The 17,955-nt window shown below is 61.4% G+C and overlaps 3 protein-coding genes across 12 annotated transcripts; 1 reads left to right on the forward strand and 2 right to left on the reverse strand.

Moving 5' to 3' along the window:
* Nucleotides 1–147: 147 nt before the first annotated feature.
* Nucleotides 148–1,924, reverse strand: PARD6A (par-6 family cell polarity regulator alpha). 3 transcript variants are annotated; one of them, XM_037041500.1, is made up of 3 exons: nucleotides 1,842–1,924; nucleotides 1,231–1,453; nucleotides 148–1,010 (listed from the first exon to the last, which is right to left on the reverse strand). In XM_037041500.1, the coding sequence occupies exons 1-3, from the start codon at nucleotides 1,890–1,892 to the stop codon at nucleotides 256–258; spliced, it is 1,029 nt and encodes a 342-aa protein (XP_036897395.1). In that variant the 5' UTR covers nucleotides 1,893–1,924; the 3' UTR covers nucleotides 148–255. The 3 variants fall into 3 exon arrangements, with proteins under 3 accessions (XP_036897395.1, XP_036897394.1, XP_036897393.1); XM_037041499.1 differs by having other exon boundaries at nucleotides 148–1,007; nucleotides 1,830–1,910; XM_037041498.1 differs by having other exon boundaries at nucleotides 1,830–1,910.
* Nucleotides 1,925–2,381: 457 nt separating this feature from the next.
* ACD (ACD shelterin complex subunit and telomerase recruitment factor) lies at nucleotides 2,382–5,366 on the forward strand. 2 transcript variants are annotated; one of them, XM_037041495.1, is made up of 13 exons: nucleotides 2,382–2,468; nucleotides 2,600–2,761; nucleotides 2,840–2,976; nucleotides 3,110–3,203; nucleotides 3,291–3,367; nucleotides 3,495–3,539; nucleotides 3,646–3,680; nucleotides 3,838–3,989; nucleotides 4,067–4,163; nucleotides 4,246–4,329; nucleotides 4,488–4,870; nucleotides 5,005–5,096; nucleotides 5,176–5,366. In XM_037041495.1, the coding sequence occupies exons 2-13, from the start codon at nucleotides 2,663–2,665 to the stop codon at nucleotides 5,252–5,254; spliced, it is 1,374 nt and encodes a 457-aa protein (XP_036897390.1). In that variant the 5' UTR covers nucleotides 2,382–2,468; nucleotides 2,600–2,662; the 3' UTR covers nucleotides 5,255–5,366. The 2 variants fall into 2 exon arrangements, with proteins under 2 accessions (XP_036897390.1, XP_036897391.1); XM_037041496.1 differs by having other exon boundaries at nucleotides 4,067–4,148.
* Nucleotides 5,320–17,098, reverse strand: CARMIL2 (capping protein regulator and myosin 1 linker 2). Of its 7 annotated transcripts, none has more exons than XM_037041494.1 (39): nucleotides 16,957–17,098; nucleotides 16,603–16,686; nucleotides 16,448–16,498; nucleotides 16,173–16,235; nucleotides 15,953–16,077; nucleotides 15,724–15,815; nucleotides 15,448–15,518; nucleotides 15,260–15,333; nucleotides 15,041–15,116; nucleotides 14,874–14,962; nucleotides 14,695–14,789; nucleotides 14,531–14,617; nucleotides 14,338–14,450; nucleotides 14,141–14,218; nucleotides 13,927–14,003; nucleotides 13,704–13,808; nucleotides 13,449–13,518; nucleotides 13,229–13,310; nucleotides 13,035–13,131; nucleotides 12,894–12,951; nucleotides 12,583–12,755; nucleotides 12,260–12,422; nucleotides 12,074–12,175; nucleotides 11,044–11,172; nucleotides 10,848–10,961; nucleotides 10,521–10,681; nucleotides 10,354–10,441; nucleotides 10,032–10,184; nucleotides 9,851–9,917; nucleotides 9,162–9,391; nucleotides 8,197–8,297; nucleotides 7,751–8,114; nucleotides 7,546–7,683; nucleotides 6,748–6,784; nucleotides 6,511–6,582; nucleotides 6,201–6,416; nucleotides 6,003–6,083; nucleotides 5,574–5,651; nucleotides 5,320–5,487 (listed from the first exon to the last, which is right to left on the reverse strand). In XM_037041494.1, the coding sequence occupies exons 4-39, from the start codon at nucleotides 16,197–16,199 to the stop codon at nucleotides 5,375–5,377; spliced, it is 3,996 nt and encodes a 1,331-aa protein (XP_036897389.1). In that variant the 5' UTR covers nucleotides 16,200–16,235; nucleotides 16,448–16,498; nucleotides 16,603–16,686; nucleotides 16,957–17,098; the 3' UTR covers nucleotides 5,320–5,374. The 7 variants fall into 7 exon arrangements, with proteins under 7 accessions (XP_036897389.1, XP_036897385.1, XP_036897384.1 ...); XM_037041490.1 differs by having other exon boundaries at nucleotides 10,878–10,961; nucleotides 16,592–16,686; XM_037041489.1 differs by having other exon boundaries at nucleotides 7,546–7,668; nucleotides 16,592–16,686.
* Nucleotides 17,099–17,955: the final 857 nt, after the last annotated feature.

Genomic DNA, 17,955 nt, shown 5'->3' on the forward strand with positions numbered 1-17,955 from the left:
AGAAATTCCAAGCCTGGTGGCCCTCCTGCTGTTCAACTGCAGGGATGTCTCTGCTGCCTCATTACCTCTGCCTCACATGCAGGGCAGAAGGCAAGACTGTGGGATCAGGGAAGAAGCTGGAGCTGGAACACAGAAGGACCATAACCACATTTGTAGAAAACCTTTAATGCTCCCCAGACTAAGAGGGCTCTGTGAGCAAGCTAAAACCCCACTGGGGAAGTGCCCTGGAGTGGCGAGAGGCTGCTTCCTTGCGTGTCAAAGGCTGAAGCCACTACCATCTCCTCGTGTGCTACTTCCCCAGCCAGAGCTGGCTTGCTCCTGAACATCTAGGGATGGCAGAGAGCCGCAGGCACTGGGAAGTAGGCGATCTGCGTGTAGGTCCCAGCGTGGAGGCTCCTGAGACAGCCCATTGGAACAGGGAGGCTGGCTGTTCCCAATGGCTAGATCGGTACTGTCATCATCACTATCAGGCTCGGCAGCCCCAAGCCCAGCAGAGGGAGGCCCTCTCAGATGCCCAGATGCCCCGCGCACCACATTATTGTGCTGATTGGCTGGCTTGACAGTGACAATGAGGTTGTGGCTGTTGGCGACCATCATGTCTGTCACTTGGTCCAAGGTCTTCCCAGCCACCTCAATGCCATTGACTTCGAGGATTTCATCACTGACTGCCAGCAGCCCTGTACTCTCAGCCAGGCCCCCTCGTACTAGGCGAGAGATGAAGATGCCCGGGACCCGTTCCAGGCCCCGAGGAGCTACACGCACACTCATGCCATCTCGGATATAGAAACCGAGGGGACGGTCAGACCCATGCTTGTGCAGCCGCACCCGTCGGTGGGTCTCAGGCAGTAGATCCACATCTATGACTGAAGAAACCTGGCGGAAATCTTGGGGCAGGCTGATTAGGAGGGGTGGCCTGGTACGCAGAGGTGCCACTGGCCGAAGTAGAAGACCTTTCTTACGCCGCTGCAGAGAGTTGGAGGCAAAGACCAGGCTGCCGGAGTCAGCTTCTGCTGTAGGAGAGAGGCGCTGAGATCAGAGACCTTTCTCTCCCATTTGCCCCTTTCCCATCAGGACCAGGCTGGGGGAAGGGGGCACTGCAGCTATTTCCTACCACTTGGAGGTCAGACCAAGGGCAGGGTATGCAAAGGGTGAAGCCTGGGTATCCTGGGCATGACAGACCTGCCCTGTCACCTTACCCCCCAGAGGCTGCCCACTGTACCCCATTCTCACCCCGCTTCTGCACTAGCAGGCGCAGCGGCGGGGGGACGCTGGCCAGGGCCCTGTGCAGGCTGTCATCGTTGGTAAGGGGCAGTAGGTCGCCGTGAGCATCTGTATAGCCAAGCATCACATCCAGGCCGGAGATCTGATGCACCGCCCGCAGTAACCTCGAGAACTCTTGGAAGCCGCTCACCGAAGCTCGGGGCAGTGCGAAGCGTCGGAACTCGGCGTCAAACTGGAGGCAGGGAGTGGGGGAAAGAGGAGGGGTCAGGACGGAGCCTGAGTCCTTTTTCACCACAGGTCCGAGGGTGACGGGGGGTGGGAAAGCGGGCTGCTGCAACAACTGCAGACTTGAGCCCAGACCTCAGCCCCGACACAGGGGACGCTATCCAAGGTCTTCTCCCCGCCCTCCAGGTAACCCAGGCCACAGAGCGATTCTAGAGGCCGGAGGAAGGAAAGAGGCTGGGTGTGGGAAAATGAGAAGAAAAGCCAAAGAATGGGACATGGAGGGTAGAGAAAAGAAAAAGGTAGTGGGGCTAAGGAGCCAGGAAGGGGAGAATGAGGGAATTGGAAGCACCTAGTACCGGAGCCGGGACTGGAGGGGCCCTTACTTTGCTCTTCACCTCCACGATGCTGTCGGGACTGCGCGCCGGCGTCCTCTGTGGCCTGGCCATAGCGGGGCCGAGCGGGCCGCGGACTGTGCCCCAGGCGGCCCGCGGAGGTGCAGGTGCATAGCCGGGCCAGGCGGCCGGCCCGCACCACCCCGCCCCTGGCGGTAGCCCTGGCCGGGTCCTCTCATCCAGACCATGACGTCAAGGGGCCAACTACGGAGAGTGGCACGCGGAGTCCACGTTTCCTAGGAAACGGGGATGGGGAGGAAGACGTCCTCAAGTGCTCTAGCGTCATTACGCTACAGTCAGCGCGTTCCTGTAGCCCGGGGTGGGAATCGGCCAATCCGAAGGCAGAGTGATGGGAAGTGGTATTTATTGAGTGCTATCTACTATTTCTCCTAGCCTTACAGGACTGCGCACTTTGTAGATGAGAAAACCGAGTTATATTTTCTGCATCCTTCGGGGTCATATGGCGTTGAAGTGGCTTTGAGCCAATTCGCTGGACTACCTAGGCCGCAGCCTCAGCTCCAAACTCCTCCCTCTCCATCTGCGCCAGCCCTTGGCCCCTTCGTGTCTCATGCCAAGGTAGCTTTGATGAACGTCCAAAAGATGCGCCACTGTTTGGAGAGCTAAAAACAAGTAAGCCAGCATCCAGTCCACCCAGCAGGAGTCTGCACACAAGTTACCAATCAGTACGCGTTCGTGAGCACGTGGGCGGAGACTCTCTCAGGTCCCGCCCAGCAGTTATGCGCTTCCTCTTCCGACAACAGGCGGAGCTACAGCGCTAGCGGGAAACCCCGGGGAGAGGTGTTCCTCTAAACCCAGCTGCGGGAATGGCAGGCTTGAGGAGCGTGGTCCTTCGGCCCTGGATTCGAGATCTGGTTCTGGGGTCAGAGAGACTCTCAAGTCCACGGGTGGGGCAGCTGCTCCAGGTGGGTACTCCCCACTCCCTCAGGGTCCGAGACTAGGGTGGGATCCCAGGGTGGTGGGATTGAGGTCTCTGTCCTCAGGTGCTGCAGGAGGCGGAGGCCCCGGGCCCGTCCCGCGCCCCTGACACCTCTGATGTTGGGGCCTTGCTGCTTGTGTCCGACGGGACCCACAGTGTCCGATGCCTGATGACGCAGGAAGTCCTGAACGCCTCCGACTGGTGAGAAAGGTGCCGCGGGGCCGTAGATCTGAAACCTGCGGGGAGCTCCAGGCTCGAGCCCGATGAGGGCGGGCCCCAAGCAGGCGGGGCTGTGTTCCCGAGGTCTAGGCTGTGAGCTCCATGCTCTCCGCAGGGAAGAGAAGGAATTTGGTTTCCGAGAGGCTGAAGGCCGACTGCTGCTGCTTCAAGACTGTGAGGTCCGAATACAAGTGGCCGAGGGTGGCACGGTGAGTGGTAAGACTGGTTTGGACTGGTTACTGGGTCTGAGTCTTTTTGAGAACCCTTGAGACCCATCCCTGAACTCACCCCTCCAGCCCACCGAGTTCTACCTCCAGGTACATCGCTTCAGCCTAATGCCCACGGAGCAGCCCCGGGATTGGGTGACTAGTTGGTAAGTGATACCTCCACTCCCCAGCCATTCTCTCCACCCGGGCCTGGCTGACATTGGCATAAGCCTTTTGGGTGGGAGGGCTTGGACCCCAAGTAACATTGCCTGCTTTTCACCTTCTTTGTCCTAGCAACCAGGACCCAGATGTGCAGAGAAAGCTCAGAGACTACCTGGAGTGAGTCTGGGGTTGGGCTCCCACCAGGTGTGGCTGGATCAGAGGCAGCAAATCCATTGACAAGCCTCAGGATTGTCCCTGAGGCCTGTCCCCTCTGTTTCCATAGGGAGCACCTTTCAGAGTCCATCTCCTCCAATGCAGGTACTTGTAGGGTTGACCCTAACTCTCTGTAGCCACCACCAGCTGTAGATGACTCTCTAGCCATCACCTCCTGCTCCTTCAATAAGCCCTCTTTCCCATCCACGCTGCCCTTCCTCCTCCTTGAGCTCCAGCCCAGCCTCTGCCCCTCTGACCCCAGGCCTTTCACTGTCCCAACTTCTGGATGAGGTGCAGGAGGAACAGGAGCATCAAGGGGCACTGGTGCGCCTGGCTGAGAGCTGTCTGGTGCTGTCAGGCCCTTGCACTACGCCCCCGCTTACCCGCTGGGCCGCCTCCAGCCACTTGGCCATGGTCAGTTTGGGGCTGCCCTTGGGAAATGTCAGGGTGAGGAGTTGGGCAAGGGCCAGGCTGACAGTTTACTTCCACAGGGAGAAGCTGTATATACTGTCCCCAGCCAATGGCTGCACATCTCTGAGAATGACCAACAAATTCTGAACTCTCTAGGCCCAGGTCAGAGGACACAGGGTAAGGAGGACTGAAGAGGTCCAGAGGGGAATATCTGGGGGCCTGGTGTCCACAGCCCTAATAACCCTTTTCTGACCCCCAGGCCCTGAGCTGCCCCCACCAGACCCGGTCCTTCAGGATCTATCGCTGATCTTGACCTCATCTTCTTCCTCACTCAGTTCCTCAGGTAAGGTGTTGCTGAAGCCACACTCACCCACTGCCCAGGTCATGCAGGATGCTATGAAAGGGACCAACATGGTCCCTACAGGCCTGCCTAAGGTCACAGGCCACTCAGCTAGTCTGAACTGAGAGGGCTGTGCCCACAGTGAGTCCCCTCCTCCTCAGGAACCCCTGCCTTACCCAGCCACATGTCATCAGAGGAAAGTGGTGCCAGTGTCAGCCTTATGCCTGCTCTGTCCTTGGCTGCTCCAGACACAGGGCAGAAGGCCAGCTCCCAGCCCCCACCAGCCATCTGCTCAGCCTCTGGCCCCCAACCCCCTAGTTCCCCACACCCAAGCCACGTATCCAACTCCCCACTCCTGAGTTGTACTGCAGGTCTGTCACACGTTGGTCACATCCCTAGTCTACGTGACCAGGCCCCATCCCGTGTGACCAGGCCCCAGAAGTCTAAACTAGAGTTCAAGGAGCTAGGGTTGCCCCCCAAGAACCAGCCGCATTCGCCAAGGAAGAGCACCACCAAGGGAGCCCTGGAGTCCAGTCTTGTCTGGGTGAGCATAGCCTCCCTACAACTGAAGGGTAGGGTAAGATGGGCCTCGGACAGAGCTGGGAGAGGGGCTGAGGTAGCCTTGGATGGGGTTAGGGGTCCTTGTTGGCCCCTCTGCAGATACTGCATCCTCTTCAGGGTCCCCCAAAGAAGCATCTCGATGGCTCTGCCTTCCAGTATGAGTACGACCCACCCTGCACTTCCCTGTGTGCCCAGGTCCAGGCTGCTAGGTGAGTGCCTGGGGCAGCCCCGCTCTCTTGGTCACTAGTCCCAGTCTTCCTTGACCTACAGCTTTGCTTCTCTTCACAGGCTCCCTTCGCAGTTCCTGGCCTGGGCCTTGCACTTTCTGATGGAGCCACAGCCAGAATCTGAGCACACCCAGGTGTGAGGGGCCATGTGACCATGTGGGAGATTGTGGTCCGTGCCTGGGGATGGATAAACAGCGCTTCACACTCTGCTTCCTTGAGTTTTTTAATAAAATAATCTCATGCGGCAAGAAAGGAGAAGGTCAGGGGTTGGGGCCGCCGCCTCTTTGGTCTGTGACTGGGGAGGGTGGGCTCTGCGCAGGGCTGGCGGGCTCTGTGTACTCTGGGAGCTGGGGCTCAGCTCCGGGGCCGGGTCCTGCCAGAGGAGAGGGAAAGAGAGGAAGGTCAGAACTGGGCTGACTAGTCCCGCCGCCCACACAGCCGACCCAGCCCTTGCCTTACCTAGACTTGGTGATGGGGGTGCCTCAAGCTTTGGCCTTCGCTTGAGGACAGGGGAGCGCTGCAGCCGTAAGGGTCGTTCTGAGGGACACAAAGGTATGGGGTGGATCGTTAAGGGCTTGTCGCCGGGTCCTAATCTTCTGTCCCCAGTGTGTGCTGGTGTGCACACACACACTTGCATGCACACACTGACATACTGTGCATGCTTTCAGAGCCTCCTCCTTCCCACCCTGGGTCCTCCTACCCCAGCAGAGGAAACTCCTTTGGAGGTGGAACCGGACTGGTCGGAAGGGCTGTTGGACACTTGCTTCTAGCTCCCCAGTGTCTCACCTCTCACACTACCGGTAGCCCCTCCAAGGTCCAGAGTCATGAAGGGAGACCTGGAGCCCCCCCCTCCCCATACTCAAGCACACATGGCAGTGCCTCCCTCACCGACAGGGGCCCGGAGCTGGTCCTCGTGCACAGATGCCGCCCGTCGCCCTGGTGAGAGAGGCCTCGGCCTCAGCCGGCCATCTGGGGGAGGCCGTGGTGTCAGGATACAGTCCCTACAGCTGCCCCTGCTCCAGCCCTTGCCTCCCACCTTCAGGGTCCCCAGCCCATATTGGGGTGGGGGCTAGGGTGCCCATTTACCTTCATTTCTGGGGCCCAGGCAAGGATCCTCTGGGAGGCCCAGACTGTCTGGGGAGGGACTGGCTTTTCGGGGGCTGGGACAAGGGGAAGGAGGTCCTGGACCATCCTGTTGGCCCCAACCACGGCTTCTAAGCTCTGCGTTTAGCTGCTGCCCCAGCGTCTTCCAGGTGGAGGACTCAGGACCCTGGCCCCCTGGCCCAGGTCTGCATGAGGGGTCTGTAAGGAGAAGGGTGTCAGTCAAGACCTGGGCCAGGCACTGGGAGTGAGCTTGACCTGCGTGGCCCCTGACACCACAGTGGCCCCCACTCACCTGCAGACACGGAGTGGGTCCGGGACTTGATGGAGATGGGAGGGGTCTCCGAGGAACTGTCCATAATGTCACCTGCAAGTGGGACTTGGGGCTCAGACACCAGGCCGTGGAGGGTGAGGGGAAGAAAGACTTGGCTTCTCCTCCCTCATCCCCCAGGACAGCAGTTGCCTTGGGGATTTATCACTGAGGACACCCCCTCCCCAAAAATGTACCACCCTGGCCCAGGTCCCCACTTACCATCAGAGCCAGCCTTCTTGATCTCTCCATCTTTGCTCTGTAGGAAACGGGGAAGTGAAACAGCACTGAAGTGATTCTCAGCACTGAACCACCCTCAGCCCAGGTTCATTCTTGTGTTCATTCTTGTTATAACTGCCACTGAATGGGCTGGGCAACAACGCGGCAAACCCAGTCCTGGTCTTAGAGCTCAGAGTCAGTCGGGGATGGTGGACAGTGAGCACAGATATCCGTATGCACACACAGACACATAGATAATGTGATGCTTTCATTTTCTGATTCACTTTCTCTACTGTGGCAACTAGAGCTGCATTAGCAGGAGAGCCATGGAAGAGAGGAAAAGGCAGGGATGGACGCAGAGGAGCCTAGTGTAACCCATGGATAGGGGTGAGGGGCTGGAAGTGGGTCAGGGAGATATTCCAGACAGGAATATGAGCAGAGGCTCTGAGGCGCAACCAGGGGTCGGTAGCAGTGAGATGAAAGCAGCAAGCAGGGCTCAGACCCCATAGGGCCTTGAGGCAGGGTGAGGAGTCGAGGCAGTGGCTGGGAGGAAGCCCCTGAGTGACTTGCTGTTCCAAATGTAGGTAACAAGGTCAGACTCTGTTAGATCTGCAGAGAAAGGACTGTCCCAGCTCCAAGGTGGAGATGCCAGTGGCCTGGGACAGGGCAGGAGCCAAGAAGGAAGAACAGTTGAATCTGATCACTATTTGGGGGAAGAGGGGTGGAACTGGCAGACATGTGAGTCTCCTGGTCACATGTCACCTGCCCCCTCATTTTCTACTCCTGTCCCTCCCAACTCACTTGTTTCCTCCTGCCTTCAGCACTCCCACTGCCTCTGCTCACGCCAATTCTCTGCAGCATCACTTGTACCCGCTGTTCAAAAGACGGGGCCAATTCTGTGTCTCCTCGCTCCAGGGGCCGCCTCTGGGGACAGAGAGGCTGGAGTGGGGCAAGAGCCCAGTGCTCTCAGTTCTGGCAGAGCCCTCGCCCCATCACCAGGCCTCACCTTATCGGGTCTGGCACCCAGTCCCACCTCTTCCTCCTCAGCAGGCAGCAGTATCATGGAGTAAGCCTTGCTCTCTCGCGTGTAGCGAGGCCGGCTCCTGCGGGCAGCATCAGGGCTGCCGATGCCCCCCTCAGCCCCACCAGGCTCCTCCCCACGGCCAGGACGGGCAGGTGGCCGCAGCAGGTCCCCAAGGGTGGTTTTCCGGGTGCGGGGAGCTGCCCCAGGGCTGGTCTCTAGATCAGGCCGTGGCCCCCGCGTTGAGCGAGGCTTCTTGAAGGCAAAGAGGGTGCCCAGCTTCTTTCGCAGTGTACGGGGGACAGGGGTAGTGCTGCCCTCGGTGGCTGGGTCCTCCTCAGGGGCCCAGCTGTGGGAACAGCCAATAGTAAGCGGGGAGGCCCATGGAGCAGCCCACCCTCTCCCACCCCCTGCAACTGCCCCTCACTCACAGGTGAGCCTGCTGGATCAGCTTCTTGGAGAAGAATTCCTCCACGCCCTCGTCCACTCGGGCACTGAGCCCATTCCCTTCCTGTGGCAAGGCTGGGGGAACCTGGTGGACACCACATGATCAGGGGTCAGGGTTGAGTGCAACCGTGACTTTCCCCTACCTCCCTTGTCCAACAGTCTGCCTCAGGCAACTCCAGGACCTGGGAGCTGGGGTGACTCGGGGTCCCCTGACACACAAGGTCTCCCCCTGCCCAGCTAGTGGGCAGAGCTACTGATTTCACAGAACCCCTCACCCATAGTTGGCTCTGGACACACACCCAGCCCACACCCATTCTTGTTCCACGGAGTCTCCTACACATCTGAACCACCTGGTCACCAGCAGGCTAGAGCCCACGCACCCCCTGGGTCACACGTTCTCACCTGCCACCCCCTCTGCTCCAAACAGTTTCCTGTAGTACCCTCCACCCCACGAGGCCTGCTGTTGCCCAGCACGGCCTGCTGCGTCAGACCCTCTTGGGGGGCCTCAAGCCAGCTTCCCCTCCTCCCCTTCTGCCGGGTGCCCACTACCTGGCCAGTCCCCGGTGCACACATATGCCTGCCCACACGGACACTGGCCAGATGTGTAGTAGACACAGGACTCCCTGCAGTCCGGGATCCGGTGTCTTTCAGTAACCCTGGGTGATGCTGGATAAGACAGCCGCTCTCTTGCCCATTCACCCACGCAGTGTGCCAGCCTGAGGCGGAGTTCTACGCCCAGGAGCACCCTTAAGAAAGCCCACCACTCACGACCCCGCACGGAAATGACCTGGGGTGAGGGGTGGCCTGGCGTGAGGGAGGAAGCCAGGACGTGGCCACACAACCTTGTGATCTTCAGCTCCCCACAACCCACCTCCCTGCCCCGCCATTATCTGTGAGGCCACCTGCGACCCCCAATTCCACTGCTCTGGAGTTGGGGGAGGGCGCTCACCTGGGGGCCCCCAGGCGGCGGGCGGTGGTGGTGCTGGCGCCGGGGCCGTGGCCGGGCCCTGGTCGGATGGCGCAGAGGCTGCCCGGAGGGTGGCAGGTCCATGCGAGGCAGCGGGCCGGCCGGGGACCCGGGAGCGGCAGGGCTCGGAGAGCCGCGTGCAGATGGGTCCGCCTGCGGCTCCGCATCCTCTCCAGGAGCCGCCAGCTCGGGCTCCGGTTCCTCAGCAGCACCTGAGGGGAGAGCACCAGAAGAGCACAGAGAGCAGAGCCTGGGGAGGTGGCAGTGGCGGCGCTAGGGCGGCGGGGGACCCGCCCAGGGCGCTGGGAGGGGCCCAGCAACGCGGCCCGCTCCCCTCCCCCCCGCCAGCCCCTCCCCCACCGCCACTGTCCGTGGTGCTGAGCGCGGCCCCGAGCGGCGCGCGCCACCGCCACCAAGCATGCGCGTCCCGGGGGTAGACTTGGGGTGGAGGGGCGCGAGTGGAGACCATGTCAGGGCTCTGGTATGCTCAGGTTCCGCTTCATGCTGACTGACCACAGTGGACCCCAATCTTGCAGGATGAGCGGGGGTCCTCGCCCAGTCCAGGAAAGGGTTTCGGGGACAACAGGGCTGAACGAACGTGGCCAGGTGGCCGGGTCTAATGGAGCTTCAGCCCAACTCAGGAACTCTCTGGCTCCCAGGCCCTGACTTACTGTGAGTGGAGGGGAGCAGGTGAAGGCAGTGGTTGGACACAGGCCACTTCTGCGGAGGACTGTCATCCTGTTGGGGAGGGCACGAACTAGGCCTGGGGTGAGGGAGTTGCTTCCCCACTTTCCACACCCCGGAAGGAGATGAGATCTAGGGTTCCAGGCCCAGAGTTCTGGCACCACCTACCTCCTGCTTTTCTTCATCCTCCTTTTCCTCGTCCTCCTCAGGGAAGAAAAGACCTTCCAATTCCCCAGGACCAAAGTGGGTGGGCTGGTCTTCTTCCAGGGCCGGTATGGCAGAGGGCATTGCCACTGTTGTGTGCTGAGCCAGACTCTCTACCTGCAATTCCAGGCACTCTTAAGATGGGCAGGTAGGACCCCAGCCACAGTCCCATCAGTGCTAAGGGAACCCTAAAATATCCCTGGGCAGAAGATAATGTGGAACCCCTGCAAGGCAGTGGCCAGCTGGCCATGTGTGTGTACGCATGCAAGTGCACACTTCCCCTCACCAGCCGATCCAGGGCTGCACTCAGACCCGCCAGCGCTTGGGCCACAATGCTCTCTGCCAAGGACCCTGTCACCGATAGCCGCATGTCCCTGAGAGCAAGAAAGGGTCGGGGTTAGTGTTCCGTCTCTGCCCTGCCCAGCCTGGCCCAGATCTCCCCGTCCAGCCTACCTGAGCCTAGTGAAGGCATCTTGCAGCAAGTGCTCTGGGAGCAGCTCTGGGAGGCCCCTTGAACCCGCCAGGACCCCCTCTAGCTTCTCCCTCCACCTGGGCTCCTGCAGCATCTGTGGGCAGAGGCTCCTTGTTGTGTCCAGTGTGGCCTGAGTGAAGTCCTGGGCAAAAGCCAGAGCATAGTGAGGCTGTGGCCAGGGCCCAGACAGAATGGCTGGAGGCTCTGACCTCCACGGAATATTGATTCAGGGGATATCATAATCAGGCCTACAGGACGAGGTCAAGCCTGCATAAGGAAGTGGGGCAGGGACAAGGGGACCATCTCACCTGAATGTCCTGGCGGCAGACCTCACCCACCTGCCCCAGGAGACCCTCCAGCTTCTGGCGTAGCTGCCATTGATGGCTTGGGGAGCTTCCCGCCTCATACAGAATGGGGAGAATCTGGAAGCCAAGGAGGAACAGGAGTTGCACTGTGATGCCTCACTAGGACGGGAAGGGTCCCATGGCAGGAGAGTTTGCTCACGCTGAGAGAGAAGTTGGCATTTTGGATGGCGTCCTCAGCCTGGTGCACAGCGGCATCACCCTGGGGCCCAGCCCCGCAGCCCAGCAGCTCTACATGCTCCTGCACTGACTGGCACAGCTCGTTCACTTCCTGAGAGACATCAGGAACCCCAGTTCGTCCCCTGTGGGTCTCCCAGACCCCAAGTACCTCCTTCCCAGGGCCTCCACCAGGGTGTGGGGTCCTGAGGCCAATACCGTCATCAGGCCAGCCTATCTGTTCAAGGAGAAAGAGCGGCGTCTCCTTTAGTTCCCTGTGGGCACTTTGTGTATACTTCCCAAGTGCACAGAACAGGAAAGAAAGGAACTGTTGTAAGTCATGTCTATGTTTTAGAAGCTCAGTTTGTTCACCATCCACCTGGAGGGTAGACTGAGAGGTGGGGAGAAGTAGGAGTGAGTCTCCAACACGGCCAGAAGGAGCCTGGTCCAAACCTCTGTCCACAGCACCTGGTGGGTGTGGGCACCAGTGAGGCTGGGCTGCAGGGCAGACAGGAGTTTGTGGGAGACAATGAGATCACTTGAAGATGTACAGAATAGGGAGCCCTGCAGGGTGTCTGGGTCAGGATGCCTGGGCTCTGGAGCTGGGGAGAGAAGCAGGGTTTAGGAATAAGAGGTGGGAAGGTTTCTCACAAAGACAAGGTAGTGGAGGGAAATGAAGCCACGACAGAGGTCAACTAGAGGGGAGGGGAGCCCTGTACATGGGAAGCTACAAGAGAGGCAGGGTCAGGGGAGACACTTAAATGCCTTCTATCTTTAACAGGAGAGCCTATTTAAATGCTTTAAACAGGCAGCCAGTGGTGGTGTTTGGAGGAGCTACTTCCGGAGCGGTTGGACCCTCTCTAGACTGAGGAGAGGGTGTTGTTTGGCACAGCAGGGTTTAGGCCCCCTGGCCCAGGAAAGCCAAACCTTCAGATTCATGGAGGCCCCCAGGTGCCACAGCTCCCCCAATCCCTGTATCTTCTGTTTGTACTCAGGGTCAGGAAGGTGCTGCTCGCCTGCTCAGAGGGGCTGCAGACCAGACCCAGTGGCTGCTGGTACGAGGTGCTGGCAGGAGAGATGTGGTCTGTGTGGTTGTTCCTCAAGAGACAGGCTTGGATCTGGGGACAAGGGACAGGGATAGGTGCTGGGGAGCAGGTAGACAGCACAGGGCAGAGCAGCAGGGAAGGGACCCGCACACACACCTGATGCACTGCACGTGCTGTCAGTTCTGGGCGGCTGCGCTGCGCCTGGGCCACGTCGGACAGTGGCAGAGGCATGGCCTTCAGACTTCGGTTCTGCTCCAGGGCCTGCGCCACGTCCAGCAGGCCCAGAGCAGATGTGTGATTACGATCCCAGACCACAGACCTGGGCCGGGAGGGGCTTCAGTTGGGGGCGGAGCTCTGCCAGGCCTCACCCAACCCGAAAGCCCTGCCCACCCGCCTCCAGTCGGCCCCGCCCCTCAGCCCGCCGGCCTCTCCACGCCACGCCCTCCTCCCCAGCATCCCACCCCTCAGACCCTGCCCACCGGAGTCTGGTGTTAACCCGAAGCGCCTTGGCCAGCATCTTGGCACCCGGGTCGCCCATGGCGTTGCCACTGATATCCAGAGCTGTCAGGTTAGGATTGGTGGCCAGAGCCCGAAGCAGGACGCTGGCTCCCAGCTTCAGCCGCGACTCAGCCACAGACAGAGACTGCAGAGGCTGGAGCGAAGAGAAAGCCGTTCGTGGCCAGAGTCTGGAGTCAGCAAGGAGGGCAAGGTCGCAGGGTCTGAGGGAGCAGGGGTCAGAGGCGCCACAAGAGCCGGCTGACTGAGGATCCCGCGTGGCCCGTCAACTCACACAGTCGTCATCCTGCATGAGCTGGACAATCCGGTGCAGCACGTCGTCCAGGGTCTCCCTGTGGGCACACGCCATGGTTGGGGGAGAAACCCGGGTAGCGGGGTGCCGTCTGGGAGGCCCGGGGGTGGGACGGGCGCTTACTTGCATCGAACGTTGAAGTTCCTTCCTAGTGCCACATGTCTCAGTGACCGACTCCTCCCGATGGCCAGCACCAGAGTCACCATGTCAGAGCCGAAGCCTAGGGGCGGTTGGGGTCACGCACGGGTGAGGTGCAGGGCTGGGGCTGGAGTGGGACCTGGGTGGGTGGGGGAGGACGGGTTCCGGGGCGGCCTCACCATTATCCGACAGATCCAGGGAGCTCACCGCGCCAGCATCGCACACTAAGTCCTGTATCACCTGAGCGCCCGCAGAGCGCAGCTGCAGGTGGAAGGCGGGGCGTGCTCAGGCCAGCGGGCCACAGGTCTGGGGCACCTGGCGGCCGCCGCCCCGCACCCCCGCAGCCCCGCTCGCGGCGTGTGGGCACGCTGCCCGCTCACGTCGGGGCTCTGCGCTCACCTCGCAAGCGCTGAGGTCCAGGTGCAGGTCACCCGTGTGCATGTTGAGCGCTAGACCTTCCAAAAGGGCCCTGGGAGGGGATGTCACAGGAGGTGGAGGGAGATGGGAAAGGGGGCCCCAGGGCGCGAATACCAAGGAGAAAGGGCCGGAAAGCCGGGGAGGTTACGGGGGCGATAGGAGCGGGGCGGGGCGCTGCAGGCCCGGCGGGGGCGTGGCCGCACGGGCCGGGGCGTAGCCTTGGGCAACGACTCTCACCTGAGCGCGTCGGGGGGCAGCCTGCAGCCCGCCAGGCTCAGGTGCCGAAGCGTCCCGGCGCGGCTGAGGAAGAGTTGCAGCGCGGCGGGCGCAGCCCGGGACTTCCTGGGGCGGGGGAGCGGGAGGGGTGGGCTTCGGGGCGCCGGAGGCGGCTCCCGGCAGCCTCACCCCCCACCCCGCCCCCGCCCCCGCGCCGCGCCCCGGACCGGGCCCGCCCCCTTACGTGCGCGAGAAGAGGTTCTTCGAGGCGTCCAGGTGGGTGAGGCTGGCGCAGCAGCCGCGGGACAGCGCGGCGAAGAGCTGCAGGAGGAGCGTGCGGGCTGCACCAGCTGAGGACTGCGCCCGCCCCGCCAGCCTTGCCCTCCAGTCCACCCTCGGACCTCAGGCCCGGCCCCCAGCCCGACCGATCACCCCCCACCCCCTGGCCACCCCCTCACAGTGTCCAGGGCGGTGTCGGTGCCTGCGAGGTTCAGGGACGTCAGGACGTTAGGGCGGCTCAGGAAACCGTAGAGTCCCTGGTGGCAGGACGGGATGGGAAGGAGGGAAGGAGTCAGGGGGTCGCCTCCCCAAGAACTTGCTGAGACCCCACTGACGGCAGCGCCGCCAATCGCTACCCCTGAAGACAGGCACTCACCCCGTTATCCTCCGAGGGCCCCAGTGCCCCCGGGTTCCCGGAAAGATCCAGGTGGGTCAGGGTAGAGTCAAAGGCCGCATTGGAAGCCAGGGCCCGGCCTAGAGCCTTCATTCCTGGTTGTGAGGGCGGGTGTGGCTGGGCGATCGGGCAGACCCACCTCCCTGCTCTCTACCCCCTGCTGGGCTCCCCCTACCTCGAGGCGTCAACCCTGTCTGTGCCAGGCTGAGTCTCCTCAGGGCTCCAGGCCGACGTTCTAGGTGTCGGCTGAGCGCAGCCACGCCTGGGTATGGGAGCAAAACTCGTGGGTCTCAGCTTCTCCGGGACCAACCCTAGGCGCTTCCCCAGGCTCAGCCATACCTCGGTCGTCCAGCAGGTTCCCCGCCAGGCTGAGCTCCTGAAGCCCAGAGCTCCCGTTCCCTGCCAGTGCCTGAGCCAGTCGCCGCACAAACTCTCTGGGGACCAGACCCCAGGGGTGAGACTCTGTCTCTGGATTCTCCACTCCTCCCCATCCCAACTGCCCTCTCTGTCCCCCTTACCCCCTCAGGCCACAGGTCTCCAGCACCAGCTCTTCCAGGTGAGATGACTGACTCATCACGTGCAGAATCTGTTCCAAGACCTCGAGGCTCTGAGAACAGAGTTGGGGCTCAGTGGGCTGCACCCTGGTCTCCACACCCCTGACTCCTCCCTGCCCTTGCACTCTCACCAGCTTCGTGTCCACACAGGAGAGACCCCGGAACCACAGGTTGTAGGACAGGGCAGCCACACTCAGTGCCAAGTCCCTGAGTGGGCAGAGGGGCAGGGGCAGAGCTCAGGGTCCTCTGGCCAGATCCCAGGCCCAGCGTCCCCCTCCACTGAAAGGCTGAGGCCTAAGAATGTGGGCTATGGAATCTTCCTCCCTTCCCAGTCCTGGCAGGCCACGCACCGACTGCCCAGATGGCTGAAATCTCCCAGGCTGAAATGGCGGCAGCCCTGACGGTGGTAGACAGTGTCCACGTCCTGGACAGGAAGAAAGTGTCTCCGACTAGCTTGGGGCACAAGGGGTAAGGAGGGACTCAATGCATGTGGGGATCGGATGTCTTCAGAGCCCCCCAGAGAGGGCCCTACCCTCACCCACTGAATCTCCTCTCGGAAAGGGAAGCCATTGTAGTCACACAGGGCCTCGTATGTCTCCAAGAAGCCACCTGGGGAGGTGCCAAGGGTATGACGGGGTGGGGTGGGGGGAGGAGAGAGACAAAAGGTCAGAGACGTGTGAAGACCAGACCCAAGCTGGGTGGTGGCTGCACCTCGAATGGTTGTGTTCGGTTTGGGAGACCTTCAAGTCCAGGGGTCTGGGGCTGCAGGGAGGGGGCGGCTGGGAGCCCCATGTGGCCCTGCCTAGGCCCTTACCACAGGGGCTACTGGGTGCGGTGGTCTCGGAGGGGCTGCTTCTCTCCAGACGAACCAGCATGGAGGGGGGCGTGGGCCTCCGGAATAGCTTCCTGAGGAGGGAATAAAGGAGAAGGGGAAAGGGACTTCTAGCCTCTGGGATGTGAAGCAGCCCACTCTCGTCTCCAGAACATTCCCCTCCCTGCCCCCCTTCCCTGCCAGCCCCATGCAGTTAGTTGCTGGGCCTCACCCAAGGGTGGAGCGAGGGAAGACCTTTTTGATGGCTGCAGCGACGTGCTGGGCCAGCTGTTCCAAGGCAGCCACACCAGGAAACTCCAGGACCAGCTCAGGCAGGGACTCCAGCTCAAAAGTGACCTGGGAGGGCAGGTGGCTGGGCTGGGCTCTGTGTGTGGAGGCAGGGGAGGGGCGGGGAGAGGAAGGCAGGCCCTAGTCGGTATTCAAGGTCTCACCTGAGGGGGCGTCTCCTGCAGTGCCATGGCCTGGACCTCCAGGTAGCTGAACGTGCAGTCCACCTGTGGAATGCCTGGGTTAGCCTGGACCGAGGGCTGAGCCCCACCCTCCTGGGAGCCCAGTCCCTTGTGCAGCCTAGAGCTCAGAGCCAGGGGCACCAAGTCGTGCCTGCTCTCCAGAGGGACAAAATGAACATGCTACAGGTGCAGCCCTCTTGTCAAGGAGGCTGCTGGAGGGCAAGGTGGGTGTCAGCCAGGCCCCCAGGCGGACTCACCCTCAGTGGGAGGCAGGTGTGAAGCAGGTAGGCCCTCCAGCGAAGTAGTGCCTGGGGAGGGGGGAGAGTGTCTGACACCCTGGGCAGGGCAAGGGCCTCCTCCTGCTGGCCCAGCGTCCTCCCAGGCCCTGCCCCCTGCCATACCAGAACATGACCTTGCTCAGCACCCTCCCGCTCGGGGAGCCAGGTTTTCAGCAGCACTTCTGCTTCCTTGGGCCACAGGAACCTGGTGATCTCGCCTGTGAAAGGGCAGCCTGCTGGATGACTTTGGTCCTCCCACGGAGGTCAGTTCATGCCCTGTCAATTCATGGTCTGTCTGTTCCAGGCTAAGGGCCTGGGTTCATCTACAGGCCAGTGAGGAAAGACTGGAGGAGATCTCAGGGCAGCAAGCCCTCCAAAGGAGCAGAGAGAAACGCTTGCCAGGCATCCCCAGGGCACTGGGTCGGCCTCTGGTTTGGCGGCTGCACTGCTTCTTCCCAGACAAGTAGGCAAGAAGGGCCAGAGCTTACCTCGCAGCTCACAGGATATGCCGTCGGGGGTCTGGGCCATGGGGCCGGGCCAGGAGGCTGGGGCCCAAGGAGTTCCGATGAGAAACTGTAGCTGGTGGCGCGCACAGGAAGCCTGGGGCCCCGGCCCTTGGTGCAGCCACCTGCTCCTTCTGCAGCGGAAGGTGAGTGCTGCTTCCTGCCAGGCCGCCCCCGGCCCGGCTCCTCCCCGCCCTGGCCTCCTCGGGCCTGGAGATGTAGCCCGGGTACAGGGTTTAGGGGGAGGGCAGAGCCCTAGCTGCCTGTCCACCCTGTCACGCAGGAAATACCCCGTCAGACCAGGTGTGGTAAGCAGGGTCATTCGTGTGGTAGCCTCCTTCCGTTCTTAGCCCCCTACTTTTACCCCATAGCGCAGTCCCTGCCTTGAGCACCAGGGGGTGCTGCCCGCTAGGTGATTCCCTCAGGGCCCACCCCAGTTTGTACCCTCCAAAGCCCAGCTGGGGAAGCAGACCCTGGGCAGTCAGGGGAAGGAAGGCATGTCTGTTTAGCAGGAGGGTGGGATCTCTTCCAACACCCTGGTCCTAACCCGGAGGACCTAATCTATCTCTTCTAACAAGGAGTCTGTGACCCCCATTGGGCATCCAGGAACTGTTAAAGGGGTGGGAAGAGACCCCAGACGGGCCTAGATGCCCTTCTCTGTGAAAGAGGTTTCTTAGATTTCATCAGGTTTCAGCTGGGTCAAGGCCAGAAGGTGGGGATATATGTGTGTTGGGGGGCAGACTCCAGGTAAAGCCTGAACCCCACATGCTTCAGGGAGGATGGAGTGGCTCATGTGCAAAGGCCGGGTACATGCAGTCCTCTGGGGAGTGTGCGTCCTCCCTGACCTGGAGTTTGGGGAGAGGGAACCACTAGGAGAGGGAGGTTTCCATCTTCAGGGCTGAGAGGGGTCAGAAGGTCATAGGTCAGGGGCCTGAGAAGCATGCTGCCTTATAAAAGACCAGGGACCTAGATTCTGAAAGGTTC

Source organism: Sturnira hondurensis, unplaced genomic scaffold, assembly GCF_014824575.4.
Source record: "Sturnira hondurensis isolate 20B ecotype Veracruz unplaced genomic scaffold, ASM1482457v3 Scaffold0003090, whole genome shotgun sequence".
Taxonomy (NCBI): domain Eukaryota; kingdom Metazoa; phylum Chordata; class Mammalia; order Chiroptera; family Phyllostomidae; genus Sturnira; species Sturnira hondurensis.